Below are 22,217 nucleotides of genomic sequence, written 5' to 3' on the forward strand. Positions count from 1 at the left end.
CTTTACAAGCTTTCTGAATATGCTGCTGAATCTGCATATTAGTGCTCTTTTCTGTCGTTGTTAATTACCTCTTTAGTAAACCTATACATAACCAGCAAAAGCAGCACAGCTTGAATCTCTTCCATACTCGTTATTCATTTTTTTTCACCATGTAAATGACCTGACGGATTACTTTTAAGCGTGTGTCCTTACATGACGTGACGGCGCGCGCCACGCTCATGTTGACAAGAGAGGAAAGCTAATTTTTCTGAGGGGTAAACTTTTTATTTCGTAAGTTATGAAGATAATGTTGGAGTAATGACACAGCGTATATTGCCCCAGGCAGTTTTTACTTTAACTGCGCCTGACAGAAGATTTTTTTTTCTGAGATGATTATTACACTTTACAACAAATAGCTATAAATAATACTGTATTAGTCCTGGTGGCCGTTAAGAGTTGCTATGGCTACAGTTAACACACTCCAGCTGCTGGAGAAAACAGCGTTGACATTTTTGGTGCGGCAGACAAACTGCATGTGACAAAATGATTGCGATTGAAAGTCATCACATGTAAACACCAGATCGGTTTAGATAACGTCTCATGTAAACAGTTCACTAAATCTTTCAATCGGTACACTTAAAAATGATTACTGTCCTTCACTGATTTGGAGGAGCAGTCGCGCGCAGTTCTATATCACCGGACTAATTTGCCTAATCTTCTCGGAACTTTATCGCGGTCGAAACGCAGACAGCTGCAGGTCTGGGGGGGAGAAAAGTTCCTGTAAAAAAGTTCCTGGTACAAATTGTTCCGGGTAATTTTGGTGGAAACGGGGCTATAGAAGGTATGTGGCTTTGGTAAAGGCAAGAATACTTCAGATACAGTTTTACAGGTTCCTTTACAACTCCAGAAATTGTCCAGAGAATGAGAGTCCACACTTTTTTGGAAAGGTCATGAATAAGATTGCATGTTTAAGTAAAACATTGGACAGAATAAGTGTTCTTTTACCAGAAAAGCTCTGATTGGGGGATTTACATTGCTGAAATTTGGCAATTGCATACATGAACACTCGAACGCTCCTTTTCCTTGACAAGACTAAAGAGTGCTTTTTGTTTAAGTTTTAATTTTTAAACTACATTTTAGTCTCATCTTTTTTCGGTAACGATATTACATGTTTATATAATAACAGTAATCATTTAAGGATGGTTTTGTCATCTCGTCTTGTCTTAAGCTGGGCATACACTGTGCTATTTTCGTCTGATTTCGAGCTGAATTCTGACTCGTGCAACCCCTTTTTGGTTGGGCCAATTTTCAACTTTGTCGTGCGTTGTTGTCATGAGGTGTTCGTGCAGCGTACACTGGACGACAGACAAAAGAGTGGCGACAGACCTCTTCCGATCGGCACTCAGATGGTCAGATGAATTTCTAGCATGTCAGAAATTCTGGTCGCCCCACATGCGGTTATGCAAAGCTGATGCAGAGCTACGAAATGATTGCTCTATTTTCCCCTCACTGCACCTGCGCGAATGCAGAAGCTAAACCATTTAATCTTTGATGCAGCAAGATAAGAGGGAGATCTTTAAGGTCTGCATAGCATAGATGCATAGCATCTCTGAATGTAAATGGAGCCAGAGATTGTATAAAACGTGCTGCTCTATATGAAATCATGAATCAGAAGAAAATTGATGTTTTATTTGTGCAGGAGACACACAGTGATACAACAAATTCTATTGAATGGACTAAAAAATTTAAAGGGCTCTCTTTATTAAGTCATAAAACCTCACTTAGTGGAGGTGTTGCCATTTTATTTGCAAGTAGTTTTACTCCTTTTTCTTGTGATATGGAAGAGGTTGTAAAAGGTAGACTGCTAAAGATTTGAGCCCAGTTTGAGAACCATATCTTTGTTTTTATTTGTGTGTATATGCCAACTCTAGCAGCAGAACGAATGGCTTTTCTGGATACTCTGTGTGAAACTTTGTTAAAATGTAAGTCTGAAGAACATTTATTTTTAGGTGGAGATTTTAATTGTGTTGAAAGTGATATGGACAGAAATCATGTAGAACCACATTTACTTTCTCGTAAATGACTTATTCAAATGATTGGAACAAATGATTTATGTGATGTATGGAGGAGTTTAAATGGGAATCTAAAGCAGTACACATGGGCACATGTCCGTGATAACACATTCTATTTGGCAAGACTGGATCGATTCTATAGTTTTAAACATCAGCTAAGTATTTTTAAGAATTGTTTCATAACCCCAATTGGGTTTTCTGATCACAGTCTTGTTATATGTACTGCAACTTTAAACTCTGTAAAGCCAAAAAGTGCTTATTGGCATTTTAATACAAATTTACTAAGTGACGCACATTTAAAATATACTTTATTTATTTATTTTAACTTTAAGAATGAAAAAGATCAGTTTCAGTCTTTACAAAAATGGTGGGAGTTTGGTAAAGTACAAACAAAGCAATTATGTCAACAGTACAATTACAATGTCACAAAAGATATGATTGAATCTATAAAAAATTTAGAAGATGAAATTCTGAATTTTCAAGAAGTGGCATAGTCAAGTGGAAATCAAACACATATTGCATCCCTTTTTTAAAAAAAAAAACTGTTTTGTCTGAAATACAAAGAGTGAAAGCACAGGGTGCACTAGTTCGATCTCTTTTTAAAGATATAGACCAGATGGATATTCTTCTTTAGTCTAGATAAAAAGAACGGTCAAAAACGCTTTATACATTCCTTATTTTCTGAGACCGGTTCTCTTGTATCAGATCCTACTGGAATTCGGAAAAGAGCAATCAGTTTTTATGAAGAGCTGTATAGTTGTGAGCACAAGGAAGATCAGGTTGTTGAACAGTTTTTTTATGAAGGCCTACCAAAAGTCTCTGAAGATGCTAATGCAACACTCAAGAGAGCTATAGGCCTGAGTGAACTGCATGAAGCTCTCCAAAGTATGGAGAATGGCAAGGCTCCTGGGATAGATGGAATCCCAGTAGAGTTCTATAAAGCCTTTTGGCCTGTGTTAGGGGAGGATCTGCTAGCAGTTCTCAGTGACAGTCTAGTCGGAGGACTTCTGCCACTGAGCTGTAGAAGAGCGGTCCTCACCCTTTTGCCAAAAAAAGGTGACGTGAGAGACATAAAAAACTGGCGACCTGTGTCCTTATTGTGCTGTGACTATAAAGTGCTATCAAAAGTGTTAGCTACTAGACTAGGAAGAGTTTTGGAGGAAGTAATTCACCCCGGTCAGTCGTGCTGTGTACCCAGCAGATCAATCTTTGACAACATTCATTTAATAAGAGATTTGTTTAATGTTTCTAAATTAATGGGTGTAGATATGGGTTTGATTTCCTTAGATCAGGAGAAAGTGTTTGACCGCGTAGAACATGGCTATTTGTGGAAGACCTTAGATGCTTTTGGTTTTAATTCTGATTTTATAGGTTATGTTAAAACGCTATATAATGATATTGAAAGTGTACTGAAAATTAACGGTGGCTTATGTGCTCCTTTCAAAGTATGTCGTGGTGTGAGACAGGGGTGTTCTTTATCAGGAATACTTTATACATTGTCAATAGAACCACTTTTAATTAATTTAAGAAGAGTTTTTGAAGGGGTATCCTTACAAGCCAGTCATTTTTGTTTATCAGCCTACGCGGATGACGTTATTATAATACTTAAAAAACAAAATGATGTGCATTTATTATCAAAGACATTGAGTGACTTCGAAATTATTTCTTCAGCAAGAACTAACTGGGGTAAAAGTGAAGCAGTGCTGGTTGGAAAATGGGAAAGAGAAATACCATTACTCCCAAATGGCTTAAGTTGGAAAAGAGATGGTTTAAAATATTTGGGAGAGTTTTAAGGGGAAGATACAATTGTTAAAAAAAATGGGAAGGAATAATTGAAAAAGTTAAAAGTCGTCTCGAAGTGGAAATGGATTGTAAAAAATCTATCATATAGAGGACGTACTTTGATTACTAATAACTTAAGTAGCCTCTTTATTGTGGCATCGATTGGCTTGTATGGATCCGCCTGTTTGGTTAATCTCAAAAATTCAGTCTCTTTTAGTTGATTTTTTTTTGGGGGGAAAAATGCATTGGATTCCTCATAATGTCTTGTATTTGCCTAAAGAAGAAGGAGGGCAAGTGCTTATACATTTGCAAAGTCGGACTGCAGCTTTTAGATTGCATTTTATCCAACGTTTTATTGCTGGACCAGACAATTTATGTTGGAGGCCCTTGGCTTGTATGATTTTGAGGATTGCTGAAGGACTATGTTTGGACAAATAATTGTTCTTCTATGGCCCACGTTTGGACATTCTGGGCGAATGCGGTGCAATGACTGCAACATTTATTAAAGCCAAAATTGTAACACTTGAATGTTTAATAAAATTGGCTGGACCAAGTTTTGTAAATGTCAATGATGTTGCTAATGGTTTAAATGTTAAATCGTTTCGAGTTATTGCACAGGTACTTACAGTCAGTTTTTACAATAGAGGAAAAAATATGTGTTTGTTGTTTTGATTTGATGTAAATAAAGATTTTTGAAGTCTCTCTCTCTCTCTCTCTCTCTCTCTCTCTCTCTCTCTCTCTCTCTCTCTCTGAGGATGCCTGAGACTGAGCAGAGGGGTATATAAGGGTCATTCAGAACATGCAATGGAGAGGAACACTTCTCCCCAACCTCAGACTGCACATGGTCTTTCTGTGTGTGTATCAGCGATCAAGTCTTTATCTTTGAGTTAGAAGTGGAACCCATACTCAATAACTGTGTTATCGACCATTTTAACACAGTTATTCAGCTATAGTAGAGTAACCTACAGGTGCCGCATTTCCCAGGTCAAGCCACTTTTGGGCTACAGAGAAGCAGCACTGGACTGTTGCTCAGTGGTCCAAAGTACTTTTTTCGGATGAAAGCAAATTTTGCATGTCATTCGGAAATCAAGGTGCCAGAGTCTGGAGGAAGACTGGGGAGAAGGAAATGCCAAAATGCCTGAAGTCCAGTGTCAAGTACCCACAGTCAGTGATGGTCTGGGGTGCCATGTCAGCTGCTGGTGTTGGTCCACTGTGTTTTATCAAGGGTAGGGTCAATGCAGCTCGCTATCAGGAGATTTTGGAGCACTTCATGCTTCCATCTGCTGAAAAGCTTTATGGAGATGAAGATTTGGTTTTTCAGCACGACCTGGCACCTGCTCACAGTGCCAAAACCACTGGTAAATGGTTTACTGACCATGGTATTACTGTGCTCAATTGGCCTGCCAACTCTCCTGACCTGAACCCCATAGAGGATCTGTGGGATATTGTGAAGAGAAAGTTGAGAGACGCAAGACCCAACACTCTGGATGAGCTTAAGGCCGCTATCGAAGCATCCTGGGCCTCCAGAACACCTCAGCAGTGCCACAGGCTGATCGCCTCCATGCCACGCCGCACTGAAGCAGTCATTTCTGCAAAAGGATTCCCAACCAAGTATTGAGTGCATAACTGAACATAATTATTTGAAAGTTGACTTTTTTTGTATTAAAAACACTTTTCTTTTATTGGTCGGATGAAATATGCAAATTTTTTAGATAGGAATTTGGGGTTTTCATGAGCTGTGTGCCAAAATCATCAGTATTAAAACAATAAAAGACCTGAAATATTTCAGTTGGTGTGCAATGAATCTAAAATATATGAAAGTTTAATTTGTATCATTACATTATGGAAAATAATGAGCTTTATCACAATATGCTAATTTTTTTTAGAAGGACCTGTATGTAGAAAATAAATACAATTACTTTTACTTAAAGTGGTGTTTTGTTTTCACTGAGACTGAGGATGGAGTGTGTTCTCCAAGTTTTCTTGCTTATTTCCATCCCTATGTTAATTTTCAGGTAATATTTTTTGCTTTTCACTTGTTATCTTCCCTACTGGCCCCTATACTCAGAGGGGAACGTAAAATTTGAAAGAGATAAACTACTTCAACATGAAAACATTTAACTGTCTTACTTTTTCTTAATATTTCGTTTGTCTCCCATAAAGCCTATGAAAATGAGAAGGAAAATTAGGCCCATTTCATGTTAAACAAGTTGTTTTTAAATAATGCTGCTACTTTTCATCGACAATGCAGTATTCTGACATATTAAAGACTGTTAATAATTTTAGTTATAGACCTATAATTCATTGTACAATCATCCTAAATAAAATAAAATAATTCTTTCAGTGAGGACGAGTAAGCTAATCTATCTAATCTTTTATTATGCAGCGTGTCGGTTATGCATTGATTCGTTATGAAATTGTTGTGGGGCAAATTAAATGTAATATCAATTTAATAATAAAAGTAGGCCTATAATATTAATAATATAATACATAAATGGGAAACGCTAAATCCTCTTGATATCAATACTTGATGCATTTGACCATATCACGGCCTATTTGTGCAACCTGGCCCAGGGGTTTTATTGCGCATGTTTCACATGTACAGTGTGAGCAGTCAAATTGTGCTTGATGATCAGACCGTAGAGTTTGAGCTCTTAAATCCTGAGCTTTGGCTTTACATCCCACACGATCTATTCGTACAGGGTGAGTATGTAACCTTGCTGAAATTGTGCAGTGTATGCCCAGCTTTAGTCATGGAAAAAAAGGTTGTCAATGAACGTTTTTCGCTAATGAAATTGACAGTAGTCAGAGCAAACTAACAACTTTGAAATCAATTGGTTCGGTATCCATTACAGATAAACATCAACCATGCCTGTGGCCTGTTGCACAAAGCTGGTTTCAGTTGTTACCCAGGTAAGTTCGAGATTAGTTTGAGCAAACTCTGGTTTTCGGGCTCAAGAAGGTGGATTGGTTTTTAGCTGTGTTTATTACCAAGGTAACTTACAATACACAGCTAATTTGCTCTGGAGCCGGTTTTATTCTGGGTTTGAGAAAGCAAACCCAAACTGGACCAATCAGCTGCAAGTAAAGATGCAATAAAGCCACACCCCCTGTATGTCTCGTTTCAAATTAAAGAAGTTTATAATGAGAAAACTTTTGAAATTAAGCTGTGCATATTTTGGTGCTAATTATTTATTATATTTATATTATATGAATTATAATCACTTTGAATTCATATAATATGTTCATATAGATATTATTTAAATTGACAAGTAGCCAAATAGTAATATAAATATAATACATGCATTTATAATTCTTTTAAACAACATGTATTCATTTAAGCTCTTTGTGAACGTATAATTATTAGGCATATTTCTTTGATTCACATCATGCATTGATATGGTCAGATATTCTTTCAGATGCGTCCTCAAACTCTCTCCGCAGCATCTGTGTTTATTCCTGCTTTGAAGGGATGTCAACGAATATTCTAAATTCGAATATATATTCGAATAGTTTAATATTTTTCCAATGTGAAAATTGATATTCGAATTAAAAAATAAAAAATAAAAAATGGAAAAAAACGCCCGCGTGGCTGTCTGCTTTACGAGTGAGTGCGCATGGGTTCAGAGACAGGTCACAGGAGTCGCACTGGTTAGCACAGCGTCTTGCATGGAAAATGGCAGAAAGTGCAGAGCCCAACTCGACCGTAGCAGAATAAGCTATTTTAACCCCCCAAAATCTAAAAAGCCATGTATGGAAGTACTTTGGATTTTGGTCGGTTGGAGGTAAAATTGTTGAGCCGCGAGATAGTTATATGCAAGCTATGTAAAATTTAGTTAGCATACCATTCAACCACTAGCAACAGGAGGTCACATCTCGAAAATGTGCACCCAAATGAGTTCTGTCAAGCAATAGAACCGAGGTACCATATCCCTAGCCGTGGAACAGTCACAAATAGAATCGCAGAAGTGTATAACAACACCTCAGACAAAATAAAGGAATTAATCAAAGACAAAGATGTGGCTCTTACCACGGACGGGTGGACATCACTAGCGACAGTATCCTATGTTACAGCAACGGCCCATTGGATTAATGATGACTGGGAAATGCTTAACAATGTGCTAAAAACAAAAGAACTTAAGGTAAGCCACACTGCAGAGAATGTAAGCGAATGCATTCAAGAGATCTTGGACGTGTTTGGCATAGAAAGGGGATCTGTGATTGCCATCACAAAGGACAATGCCACTAATTACGTGAATGCAGTGGAGAGACATCTTCAAATGGTGAATATACCATGTGTGGCGCACACAATAAACTTGGCTGTGCGTAAAGGGCTCGGGGTCACAGCCATTGAAATCCCAGTTAGTAGGCTAAAAGTGGCGGCCTCACATTTCAGCAAATCTTCCACCGACAGTTACCTCCTTCAGCAGAAACAACAACTTTTGGGATTAAAAACAGAGAAGCTTATTAATGACTGTCCGCCGCTATTTTTAAACAGAAGCAATTCAAAACAAAATAACACAGACTGATGCTTTTCTCGCAGACGTGTTCACTACTGCGAAGATCGCGAGTCAGCATAGCCAACTTAATCTTTGCAGCCAATGACAGAGAAAAACACTTGTTTATTATTAAACAATTAACATGTCTCCTTGCTATATTGTATATATTCATAATCATTATTTTTTGCCAGTTATTTGTGACAGCTTTTAGGTGCTTTATTGGCAGCTGCACTGAAAATTGGCGTCGTACATTCCACCACTGACCAAAACAGGCAAAACTGTCCTTATATATATATTTTAAATAGGTAGAATGATGGCCCGAATTTACTTTGTGTGAATGTTAATAAGCATTATATTTACTTATTTATTCCAGGTGCAAGAGGTCCTAAAGCCTTTCAAAGTGGCAACAGAAGCACTTTCAACTGACAAATATCCAACAGCGTCGGCTGTACTGCCTTTTATACATGTTCTGCTCGCTCAACTGAACAAGTGAACGCCAGACGAACCAGAACCACCTGCATTGTCAGAGATGAAGACAAAGGTCGTCACAGATCTTGAGAAGCGTTGTAGTGTGGAAAAGGGAGCATTTATGCTGCTTAACAAAGCGAGTTACCTGGATCCACGCTTTCATCGCCTCGTTCATTTGAAATAGGAGCAGAGACGGCAGGTGTAGGTGGCTATACTGGAGGAGATGAAACAAGAGAACGTGGCAGGAGGCACAGGTAGCAAGGCCGCTGCCGGACAACCCCGTGATCAGCAACCCGCTGAGAAAACTGCGTTATCTGGTATGGGCTGTCTCTTCGGAGCCCAGACCATGACATTAGTCTGCTGCTTCAAAAAGAGAGGATGATGTATGAACAAGAGTCTACAATACCTGCTCAACAAAATCTTCTCATGTGGTGGAAAACTTTGGGCTCTGGGAGATACCCTCACGTAACCCAGATGGCAAAGAAATATCTTTCCATCCCCAGATCCTCAGTGCGCTCTGAACGCATCTTTTCCTGCAAATTTTTGCCCATTCCTCCTTGCAGAACAGCTGGAGCTCAGTGAGGTTGGATGGACGCTTGTGAACAGCAGTTTTCAGTTCTTTCCACAGATTTTCGATTGGATTCAGGTCTGGACTTTGACTTGGCCAGTCTAACACCTGGATATGTTTATTTTTGAACCATCCCATTGTAGATTTGGCTTAATGTTTTGGATCATTGTCTTGTTGGAAGACAAATTTCCGTCCCAGTCTCAGGTCTTTTGCAGACTCCATCAGGTTTTCTTCCAGAATGGTCCTGTATTTGGCTCCATCTATCTTCCCATCAATTTTAACCATCTTCCCTGTCCCTGCTGAAGAAAAGCAGGCTTTTCTCCCAGCTGGGCTTTTCTCCCAGCTGGCTTGTGGCAAACTTTAAAAAGCAACTTTTTATGGATATCTTTAAGAAATGGCTTTCTTCTTGCCACTCTTCCAGCAAGGCCAGATTTGTGCAGTATATGACTGATTGTTGTCCTATGGACAGAGTCTCCCACCTCAGCTGTAGATCTCTTCAGTTCCTCCAGAGGGATCATGGGCCTCTTGGCTGCATCTCTGATCAGTCTTCTTCTTGTATGAGTTGAAAGTTTAGAGGGACGGCCAGGTCTTGGTAGATTTGCAGTGGTCTGATACTCCTTCCATTTCAATATTATCACTTGCACAGTGCACCTTTGGATGTTTAAAGCTTGGGAAATCTTTTTGTATCCCAATCCGGCTTTAAACTTCTCCACAACAGTATCTCGGACCTGCCTGGTGTGTTCCTTGTTCTTCATGATGCTCTCTGGGCTTTAAACGGACCTCTGAGACTATCACAGTGCAGGTGCATTTATACGGAGACTTGATTACACACAGGTGGATTATATTTATCATCATTAAAGGTCAACATTGGATCATTCAGAGATCCTCACTGAACTTCTGGAGAGAGTTTGCTGGACTGAAAGTAAAGGGGCCGAATAATTTTGCATGCCCAATTTTTCATTTTTGATTTGTTAAAAAAGTTTGAAATATCCAATAAATGTAATTCCACTTCATGATTGTGGCCCACTTGTTGTTGATTCTTCACAAAAAATTACAGTTTTATATCTTTACGTTTGAAGCCTGAAAGGTGGCAAAAGGTCGCAAAGTTCAAGGGGGCCGAATACTTTCGCAAGGCACTGTAAGTAGCATTTTTCATGTTTGATAGCACTTTATTTTTTTATGAACCTCAGGGTAAAAAATGTTTGTTGTCACATTTCTCAGAATTGTGTGCCTCATTTTATTTAACGTTTAGGCTATGGTACTGACTTAATATTGCATGAATAAAGGATAAATGCACTGCTTCCACTGGTTTGATTATTTACTATTTCCTGTCAAGGAAAAAAAGTTTCATGTTTAGCACAACACAGTTCGCTCGGAGTGTTCAATATGATGTAAAACTTAAATTAATATTAATAATATTTGTTTCAATCACTGAATGAAGCCTGCTATTGGGACAAGAGTCACGACCTTAAATTCCTTGCACAAAACTCTTGATCGGCATTTGTTTGTTCATTTAAACCGTTATGTGCAGAAAGCGTGAGCGGAGGGCGAGAGAGAGTGAGGTCTGCGGTCTTGGCCATTAGTTGATTTACTTGTTTTTGTGTAGGTAATACATTGTACCATAAGCGTAATTACTTTATGATGCCTGCGGCAGTAGAGAGATAATTTTCTTGTGGTGCGGGGGGCGTGGCACTAGTCAAATATGTTTAAACTTTAATAGACTACCTATACAAGTAGCCTAGTTATGTCTCGTTTGTATGAATTTGTCCTGTTATTGACTTAATGCGCGTCATTGGCAAAATGCGCAACCAGATGTTCGAATATTCGTGTTTTTTTTTTTAGAGGGAATATTCGAACGTCATTTTTGAGCATTTTTGACAGCCCTACTGCTTTGTAAACACATTTAATTTCATTAATTTTCAAAACGATTTCTCAATCTTCAGAAGAGAAGTGAATCAAACGGACGCTGTGATTGGCTGTTTGCCGCACGTGTCACACTTTCAGGTGCATGCGCATCAGAGTTGATCACTAACTCTGAATTAAACCTGAGTTGACAGAGAAACCGAGCTTTGAGAAATGGTTGAACTTGCACCTTTAACAGGGGGAAATGTACTTGTTGATGTTCTTTTTATATGTTTATTACATTTTAAGAGTCAAAAACATTAAAAAATACATCACTATGACTAGTATTAACAGCTCTATTAACAGCAGTCATGATTAAGTCACAGTTGTTGTGTGTATGATCAGGAAATATATACTTTATCACTGGTCTTACCTAGTACCATAGAAATGAATATTCACAATTCCTACGTCATCACTACAGGAAAGGGTGGTGATGGAGAGACGGCCAGCATCCTCTCCTAACTTCAGATTGGTGCTGATTTTGATATCATACACACTCACCTCAAATGAGCCACCAACACCGCTGTAATCATAGAACAAAAAAGCAATTTTACATATTCAAAGAACTATGGGTGGGTTACACTAATAAGAATTCAATTAAGCTAGGATTTGAGCTATTCAATTAATTGCTTATCAGGGGTTTTGTTAAATCGAGTTGTGTTGCTCTACTTAATTTTAAACACAGAAACTCTTTGACATAAGTACCTCTTGCCAATAAAAGAAATTAGCTTGTAAAATGTCAGTGGTTTTTAAAACTTCTATGTAAAGAGACTGCTGGTAAAGCAGGCAAAACATTACGGCAGCACATATAGATTTCATAAGCCTGGATGTGGGACAACAACTTATGACAGAAGTCATCATGAAAGAAGTCACTATCTCTGCTTGAGACTATTGGGTGCCCTGTTCGTTTGATCGCCACGCAGCAGCCTTAATCATTCTTAAGCGTGCATGAGAAATGAGAGACATGGCAGGCGTATAATTACGGCTGCCACAACCCTCACACTTATCTGGCTTAGTGTGTAAGGTAAGACAAACTGTTTTTTATTTTTTATTTTACTTTTTTTATTTAGATTGTGTAGCCCGTCATTTGCAAGCTCCGTTGCAAAAATCAACCTGCCTCAACATGTCAAAAATGCCTTTTTTACTTTTTACTGTGGTGGTGATATAAATATTTAAACTAACTTTGTGACATGCTTGAAGTGTTTTATGATTTCATTATAGGCTGCAAGACAAGTCAAGTGTTGATAGGCTTGAGAGGCTAAAGTGTTGGGTGTTAACTCACTGTCGGCCGCTGGCCGCTTGCGGTCGTCGCTTTAAAAAACAAAAACTTTTATAAAATAAAAAAAAATGTTTTAAATACATTTTACAAACAAAGAAAATGCTCCAAACATTTTTCTAAATTAACCGAATAAAGAAACGAAACAAAATATAACTACTTTGACAAAAAAATAAAATAAAAATGAACTGAACTGAACTGAACTGCAACAATAGGAACAATAGTGTAGGCCTAAATATATGTAAAAAAAAAAGAAAAAAAGAACAGGCCGATAATTCTGATAAGATGTTGGACACGGGCCGGGCTAGGGCCTAGTTTTGAGGCACGTGCAGGGCTCTATTCCGCGCATTCTACCATGCCAAACCTATTGCTTTTCTGTTAAAAGTGGTGAAAATTGGTGCTTTAATAACAAGTAATTCATCGGGAGCGTTTATGCAGTTTATGCAAAATGTGTAGGCTAGAAACTTGAAACCATTTCATTGAATTTTTATGGACATACAGAAAAGAATCTGAAAAGAATTTTTGCTGGACGTTTTATTAATATAATTTATGCATTAAACAACAATCAGAATGGTAAAAAGAGAGAGAAAAAAATGCAACCATACTGATAAAGCAAAAAGTAATCATCGACAGTTTGTTTAAGATTATTTGAGAGTAAAATAATCTGTTATAAAGCACTTCTCACTTCAGCGCGACCATGCTCATGTTAAGTTGCACGAGCGCCAGGACGCATTCTCTTGAAGATGTTCTAACCATAAATATCTATGGTTCTAAGAACGCACTGGTCTAACAGAAGAGTCACTGACAGACGCGTGATCATTTCTTTGTTCTTGCTCCTCTTCTTCTGGCAGAACGCCTCACTCGAATAGCTCTAATGCCGCCATGTTTTTCCCAACACCTGGCCCCGCGGTGTTGCAAATGCGGTGATTGATAGGGCGGGGGCGGAGACTTGATTGGCTCTGATTGCATTTTCAATTCCACATTGAATTTTACTACATTCATTGCGGGACATATAAATAAAATGCAATCGCAAGTATCTTAAAGGGTTAGTTCACCCAAAAATGAAATTTCTTTCATTAATGACTCACCCCAATGTCGTTCCACACCCCAAACAATTGAAAACAATCGCGGGAGAGAAGACAATGCTGAATAACGTCGTATTTTTTGTTAGTTTTGGACCAAAATGTATTGTCGACGCTTCAAAAGAGTCTAACTAACCAACTGATGTCTCATATGGACTACTGTGAGGATGTTTTCATTACCTTCTGGACGTGGACAGTATAGTGTGCATACACTTACATTCAAAGGACAGAAAGGCCACGGACTAAATCTAAAATATCTTAAACTGTGTTCTGAGGATGAACGGAGGTCTTACGGTGTGGAACGACATTGGGGTGAGTCATTAATGAAAGAAATTTCATTTTCGGGTAAACTAACCCTTTAACTGGGGGTGTAAATGCAATTAAGGAAAAAACATTTAAATGATTATTTAACTGCAATTTTTTGCTTGAACATGTTAAACACATTTAATAATTTCTGTAATACATTTTAATTTAGCAATTTATAAAGCATTAAAATGTATGTTAAAACTAGTGTAGGATAGCCTGACAAGCCAGACCCACATCAAGATGTTTGGTCTGGAAACTCACCATTGACAGCTCAATCTGAGGGGCGGATAAACGGTTGTCTTACAAACTCCCTCTGCACGTGATAGGATAGCGCTACACCAACCAGAGCAACGAAGGTAAAACAGAGATCACTGACAGATTAAACTTTCGCTGTATACGGTCGGCAAATTCATCTTCCCTTTTTAAGAATGACTTCAGTGCCGTTCTTTGTTCTTTTCTCAGAGAAAAGCTTAACTCAAGACTTCCAGAGTCGCGGTCAAAGCTGATTCGAAAGGCCGCCGTTCGCCAGTTTCTGTGTTTACTAGAAGCACGCAAACGCAACTCGGCCGTCGTCATTATGGCCGACTCTATACACGATGTGATTGCCGTTTCCAGCTCAGAAGGGTATTGAGAGTTGCTAGACGACACTCGCGGCAGATTAGATTTGCTGCCGCTAGGGTGCGTCTAGATTTCTAGGCTAAGTGTAGTAAAAAATGTAAATTATATTATTCAATTCCAATTATCATTTTGCTCCAAATGTTGCACACATAGTATGGAATATGTAAATTTAAATACTGAAATGCATTGCCATTTTGCATATTACATTGCAAATTGAATATTGCTACACATAGGCTTCCATACTCGTGCCTCCTTCAAGAGAATAAAGAATATGTATCCTATGATACATGTTGCCTATTAAAGGGTTAAAGTCTAAAAATGAGGCATTAGTGAGTGGCACTGCCAAATGTGAATAGTGCTATCCAATAATACTAGTTTCCTTACATAAGACTTTACTTTTTATGAACTAAGATCATATTTTTTCATGAGATTGTGCAGTAAGGTTTTATAGAACATGTTATCTGTTTCCTAGATTACCTGAGGTGCAATTTATATAATGCAATCTCCTTCCCATTATTCACTGGTGCACTTACAAGATGGAATATTCTGCTGCCCAATTGCCTCCGATGACTATTGTGAATTGACTCACTTCCACATATAAACCTGTACCCTTTAAAAACTCTATTCGTGGGCGTGACATGCTGCAATGCTTCACACGAATGCTGGAAAGAAAAAACACATCTAATCACTGTTTATGTAATATTTTCATGTAAAAAGTCATTTTTTGTAAGAATATAATAATTTTAATAAATAATTTACATGTAGCAACTACTGACTAACTACTGACTCGCTACTGAAATTGTGTTTGCCTAAAGGCATTTCATTTTTGTGATTGTGTACTGACTTTGAGATAACAGACTTGACGGTCCCCATCCCAGTGTCCTCCACACCTCGGAACTCTGGGATTTCAGCACTCATCAGTTCACTTGGTATTCGGACAGACATCATCTCAGACACTGAACAGATCAAATTAATGAACTAGATTATTCACACATTTTTTTTTCTGTGATGACTGAAGTTTTTATATATATTATAATGTAATAATTTCAATTAATTTCCAAATTAATGTAGAAACAACAAAGACAGTATATTGACATTTTTATGAATGGAAGGCATTACCACAAATACTTATTAAGCTACTGATGTCTTTTTGTTATTTTAAACTTTAATTATTGCCATTCAAAATTATACTGTAATGTAAAACTACAGCTGAATCTGAAATCTCCCCCTATACCAATAAATAAATCACTATTTGAGGGGACAGTCATTTGTATTGGTGTCAGAAACTTTATTGAGTGCATTCATTCAATCCCACAATGCACCGTAATAAGTGTACAGCTGATGTACACACAACGGCTGTTCAAATTTGCTCACTTGTTTTCATACAGTTTCAAGTAAACTGTATTAGTCGACTATAGACACTTGTATGTTTGCTTTTTGTCCTGTTCTGTTCATTTGCCCTCATCGTGTTCTTATTACTTAACTATTCACAACTGTTTCTGTTCTCCCTGATTATGTTCTCCCTCATTAGTTCCCTTATATAATTTCCCTGATCTGTTGGGTTGTTGTCGGATCTCGTCTATGTATAGAGTGTTGCCACCTGTTGATCTGTTTACCTGCCTGTCCAGTAGAGAAAGTTGATGTTATTAAACCTTTTGGAACTTAATTTGTCTGTTTACTTCAACTACCCATGACAGAAGAGCCGAACCAAAAAATTGACAATTTGGCAGTGAAATTTCCTGTTTTTGTTTTGTTTTTCGTCATGGGATTCACCACTGTTCGCCTGTTATGTTTGGAGCAGAGGGTACAAATATTGGAGGACTACATGTGGACCGTTCTCGAAACTAGCCCATCTAACACACTACCCAGCCAACTGCCTCTGGACATTCTTTCAGGTGAGCTTGAACGCCACATGCAGAACGCATTTGTCCAGAGAAGGTCTGCTGGGTATTTCCGCTGCCTTTGCGGAGTGGGTGCTGTCAAGCTGTAACTCGCCATTCACCATCTGCCTAGGAGATGAGGATCTCGACAGCACCACTCCGGACCCAGAGCCTGACAAGAAGCCATCTTGCTGAACGGAATGCCAGCACAAACAAGCAATCGCCGAGCGGAGTGACAGACCGGCGGATCATTACGTAGTCAGACCTTCCTGAAAAAACTGAGCAAGTGCGTGAGCTGGCTCCAGCTCTTGTGAAGGAGCTCACAATGGTGAGTGAGGGCATTGAGGGAAGCCCCGCCCACTGTCTTGCAGCTAAAGGTTGAGCAAGGGCCATGCTCTGATGAAATTGACCTGGTCGACTTATACTCTGAGGTAACTTGTCTTCCATCATATGAACTGCCTGCCTGTTCTGTTCCTTCCATCTGTCCCATCACAATCACAGAAACTGTACCCCTGTCTGTGGCTCTCCCGTTGCTGGGAGTTGCCTTTGCTGGAAGTCCACATAACCTCTGGACTCCCAGCCCGTCCCAAACTCCCACCCAGCCTGCCTCTCCCACCTCCTCCCACTTCCTCCCATCATCATGGCTTTGTCCTCATCTCCACTGTTTCCTGTCAGCCCCTCTGCTCACCCTCAACCCACTATCAGTGATACTGGCTTGCCGTGTGTCAGCCATTCTCCAGCGTCATTTAAGTCTGTGGATTCTCGGTCTCTGCCTCCAACCTCCATGACCAGGACTCTGCCTTGGCCCATCGAGCCATTAGCACCACCTTGGCTCCCACCTCCCTTATCTCCACTGTGGCCCATCAGTCCACCTTGGTCATTTGTCGAACAGCCCCGCCTCGGGACTACACTCCTCTGGCCTCACCTCTTCCCTCTGCCTCCGTTGGGCTCCACACTCCCTCCAGCTGCACCTTGGTCTTCTGTCGCTCCAGCTCCTCTGCAGCTTTCTGGATCCCCACCTGCATCTCGGTTGCCAGACCCGAGTCACTTGTTCCACCTCCATCAGTTGGCATCCTGGAGTCGTCAGCCTTTTAACCTCCGGGGCTCCTCCCTCCATCGGCTCTACCATGGGCCATCTGCCTCGCTATGTGCCATCTGCCTGGCTGCTACCTGGGTCCCACCTGGCTCCTCCAGCTTTAAGTTCCTCCAGACTCCTCCTTGGCTTTCCCACCATCTCTGCACCACCCTGATCCCACCTTCCAGGGAGGGGTGAACTGTAACACCATGGACTTTTGTATGCTTGCTTTTTGTCCTGCCATGTCTTGTGTTGTGTTCTTTTCATTTTCCCTCATTGTGTGTTCTTATTAGTTAACTATTGACACCTGTCTCTGTTCTCCCTTATTACGTTCTTCCTCCTTCTGTTCAGTTCTTGTCAGATCTATGTATAGTGTGTTGCCACCTGTTCATCTGTTTACCTACCTGTCCTCTGAGAAAATTGATATTATTAAACCCTTTGGAACTTAATTTGTCTGTTTATTTCAACCAGCCATGACAGTAGTGAATTGTGATTGATGGTTTGAGGGCAATTATAGATTTAGGCCATTACTTTTTTCTTTTTTTCTTTTACATTCATTAGCCATCAAAAAATCTAATTTTTAATTTAAGGGAAATAAAAACAATCTTCATGTTAACCCATAATTAATGTGATGTGATCTACAATATCACAATAGTTTTTGATACCAAATGAATGGGGTCAAGTACTTTTCAAATATATATATTTTTTATTTCATGGCTTGTCTGAAACAAAAGTTTTGGTTATCTAAAGTCGGCTGATTGCTAGGATTTTTAGGAACGGAATTTTGAGAAAAACAGGTTTAAATAACTAACCCTTTTTTCGCATAGACATGAAAATGCACAATACAAATAAACTTAAATGGCTGTTAGAGAATGCTTTGGAAAATAGACCTCATGTTGGTCTCGTTTTAAATTAGACACTTGGCAGATTATTGTAGAAGTCAAAAAATTATGAATTTAAAATAGAAAAAAAGTTTTTGAAATAGAAAAAATATATATTTTATATAATATTTTATAATATGTATTTTACAAAACATGCTTTACTCTAAAAATAATTTTTGTTCAAAGTTTTAGGTTGAAATAAATAGCTTTCAGTGAGATTTTTTTTGGGCGCAGTACCAAACTTTTTCACTAGATTTCACCCAAGCTCCATTACTGATCATATAAGAGTGCCCTATTTCCATATGGTTTGAGTGATCTAAACCATTTATTTCCATAATTTTTATACATTTTATGAAGTACACATCCTATTCAGAAGTATAAGCATTTTTGCAGTATTTGAATTCAACCTCTAATAAATATAAAAACAATATGTGCATTATAGCTCACTGCTGCATCACAAATGGCAAATACATTTTTTTCCTAGCCTAGAAATCTAGACGCACCCTAGCGGCAGCAAATCTAATCTACTCGCGAATGTCGTCAATACTCGTCCTGAGCTGTAAACGCCAAACTCTTGCCTGGCCAATCACATCGTGTATAGAGTCGGTGGGCGGGGCCATAATGACGACGGCCGAGGTGCGCTTGCGTGCTTCTAGTAAACACAGAAACTGGCGAACGACGGTCTTTCGAATCAGCATTGACCGCGACTCTGGAAGACTTGAGTTAAGCTTTTCTCTGAGAAAAGAACAAAGAGCGGCACTGAAGTCATTCTTAAAAAGGGAAGATGTGTTCGGAGTTTAGCCGACCGTATACAGCGAATGTTTAATCTGTCAGTGATCTCTGTTTCACCTTCGTTGCTCTGGTTGGTGAAGCGCTATCCTATCGCGTGCAGAGGGAGTTTGAAAGACAACCGTTTATCCGCCCCTCAGATTAAGCTGTCTATGGTGAGTTTCCAGACCAAACATCTTGATGGCTTGTCAGGCTCTTTTTTCCCCCCTTTATGTTAAAAATATTTTTCAAATTTTCTTTTATCTGGAAATATTGACTGGATGTTATATTTTGAACTCTTGGCATGAAAACAAATTGGTTGTCTACCAATCTTCATTTATTTTTCTGTGTTCATCGATATTTCAAAATAAAGGTCTGTTCTGAATATAAAAATATGAAAACTAGAATTCAGGGTTGCCAACTTTATGTTCAGGTTGGAGTGAGATTTTTTTGGGAGGAGGGATTGGGGGGTCTATTTCAAACTTAATTTAGTATCAATTCAGTATTGCTTACTGTACATAATAAGGAAAAATTAGTTTGTCGTAGCACTATTTTAAATGTATATATAATATTAGGATACTAAGTCCTAAAATAATGCATAAGTTCTTAAAGTTTTAAAATTTCACGTTTAAAGAAATCTAGTGTTTGATCATATCTAAATATTTATTCAAATGGAAGACAACTGCAACTAGATGATATACATGTATGAAAGAGCCATAAAGCACCTACTGGGTAATGGCATTAGAAATGAGTATGAGTGTGACCAATTAGTAAGGAATACCTGTGCGCGCCGCAGGGAGATGAGAGCATGTTGCCGCTCCGCTTTTCAACGCCTCTGGCTTTAACATTAGCGCCAAAATGCTATTTATTGTTTGAATTTCACATTAAAACTTAATAATAATAATAATAATAATAATAAAAAGCTATAGGCCTAGCTTTGTTTAATATCAAAAGCAGGTTTGGCAATTTGGTGTGAGATTAAGTTGGGCAGCGTGACACAGAGCCTGAAAGCGTGTGTGTCATGCCAAATGTGTGAGAGTTGGCAACCCTGAGAATTTATAAGCTACATTGCACAAGGGGACTAGCTAATGTCACCATGAAGAGGACAGCAACTTAGTAAGTAGTGATACTTACCTGTGCCTTCCTATACCTGTCTAATAAGTAGGAAATATACAGAAACTGAATAAAGTTATCAAACAGTCTGCACTGCATAAATAATAAATTAAATGTAGATTAATCCTTATTAAATACAAAAGTTATTTAGTCAAGAGCAGTGTGTAATTTTCTGTTACCTTTATTCTGTGATAAAAATGAACGAAAAACAGCATTAGTGGCTGCTGTCACTTTAAGATCTGCCTCTACCGAACATGACACGGATCCCGTTAAGAGTTTATTTAACTCATTTAAGACTGCACTTACGGGGATACTTGACTAACAGACAAATAATGTCAATTTTTGCCAAAATGTCAGTTTTGTGTTTGTTCAAGCACATAACAGAACTCTATTCTGGTGTGCTGTCTGTGCGCACAGTATTTGCACAGATCTTTTATGTTGCACTTGAATGGAATGCCAGCAGGATGACAGAAAAAAAAACAGATGTTGCATTAATTGTGTTTTTTAAACGGGAAAAATGTTATCTGGAAAAATAACTGTTATCAGGACACTGTTGAATTGGGATTATGTGGCAACAGTGCCTCTTGCGCTGGGAAAAAATGTAATGCATGGAGTGGACCACAGTGTACTGGAGCTTACAGAGACCACCATCAGCTCTGTTTCTATTCACCATCAGCTCTGTTTCTGTTCACCATCAGCTCTGTTTCTGTTCACCATCAGCTCTGTTTCTGTTCACCGTCAGCTCTGTTTCTGTTCACCGTCAGCTCTGTTTCTGTTTACCATCAGCTCTGTTTCTGTTCACCATCAGCTCTGTTTCTGTTCACCGTCAGCTCTGTTTCTGTTCACCGTCAGCTCTGTTTCTGTTTACCATCAGCTCTGTTTCTGTTCACCATCAGCTCTGTTTCTGTTCACCGTCAGCTCTGTTTCTGTTTACCATCAGCTCTGTTTCTGTTCACCATCAGCTCTGTTTTCTGTTCACCGTCAGCTCTGTATTCTGTTCACCGTCAGCTCTGTTTCTGTTCACCATCAGCTCTGTTTTCTGTTCACCATCAGCTCTGTTTCTGTTCACCATCAGCTCTGTTTCTGCTCACCATCAGCTCTGTTTCTGTTCACCGTCAGCTCTGTTTCTGTTCACCATCAGCTCTGTTTTCTGTTCACCATCAGCTCTGTTTCTGTTCACCATCAGCTCTGTTTCTGTTCACCATCAGCTCTGTTTCTGTTCACCATCAGCTCTGTTTCTGTTCACCATCAGCTCTGTTTCTGTTCACCATCAGCTCTGTTTCTGTTCACCATCAGCTCTGTTTCTGTTCACCATCAGCTGTTTTCTGTTCACCATCAGCTCTGTTTTCTGTTCACCATCAGCTCTGTTTCTGTTCACCGTCAGCTCTGTTTCTGTTCACCGTCAGCTATGTTTTCTGTTCACCATCAGCTCCGTTTCTGCTCACCATCAGCTCCGCTTCTGTTCACCAACAGCTGTTTCTGTTCACCATCAGCTCTGTTTCTGTTCATCATCAACTCTGTTTTCTGTTCACCGTCAGCTCTGTTTCTGTTCACCGTCAGCTCTGTTTCTGTTCACCGTCAGCTATGTTTTCTGTTCTCCATCAGCTGTTTTCTGTTCACCATCAGCTCCGCTTCTGTTCACCATCAGCTGTTTTCTGTTCACCATCAGCTCTGTTTCTGTTCACCATCAGCTCTGTTTTCTGTTCACCATCAGCTCTGTTTCTGCTCACCATCAGCTCTGTTTCTGTTCACCATCAGCTCTGTTTCTGTTCACCATCAGCTGTTTTCTGTTCACCATCAGCTCCGTTTCTGCTCACCATCAGCTCCGCTTCTGTTCACCAACAGCTGTTTCTGTTCACCATCAGCTCTGTTTCTGTTCATCATCAACTCTCTTTCTGTTCTCCATCAGCTCTGTTTTCTGTTCACCATCAGCTCTGCTTCTGTTCAC

The 22,217-nt window shown here is 39.2% G+C and overlaps 1 protein-coding gene across 1 annotated transcript in view; it reads right to left on the bottom strand.

The window, feature by feature from the left end:
- Window positions 1–22,217, bottom strand: part of LOC137075803 (bactericidal permeability-increasing protein-like) — a 69,846-nt gene that overhangs the window by 13,520 nt on the left and 34,109 nt on the right. The window contains exons 3-5 of the mRNA XM_067444757.1: window positions 15,397–15,508; window positions 15,086–15,214; window positions 11,644–11,793 (exon numbers count right to left, since the gene is read on the bottom strand). Of these exons, the coding sequence (XP_067300858.1) occupies window positions 11,644–11,793; window positions 15,086–15,214; window positions 15,397–15,508 (391 nt within the window). The remainder of the gene's footprint in view (window positions 1–11,643; window positions 11,794–15,085; window positions 15,215–15,396; window positions 15,509–22,217) is intronic.

This window comes from Pseudorasbora parva, chromosome 5 (genome assembly GCF_024679245.1).
Source record: "Pseudorasbora parva isolate DD20220531a chromosome 5, ASM2467924v1, whole genome shotgun sequence".
Taxonomy (NCBI): domain Eukaryota; kingdom Metazoa; phylum Chordata; class Actinopteri; order Cypriniformes; family Gobionidae; genus Pseudorasbora; species Pseudorasbora parva.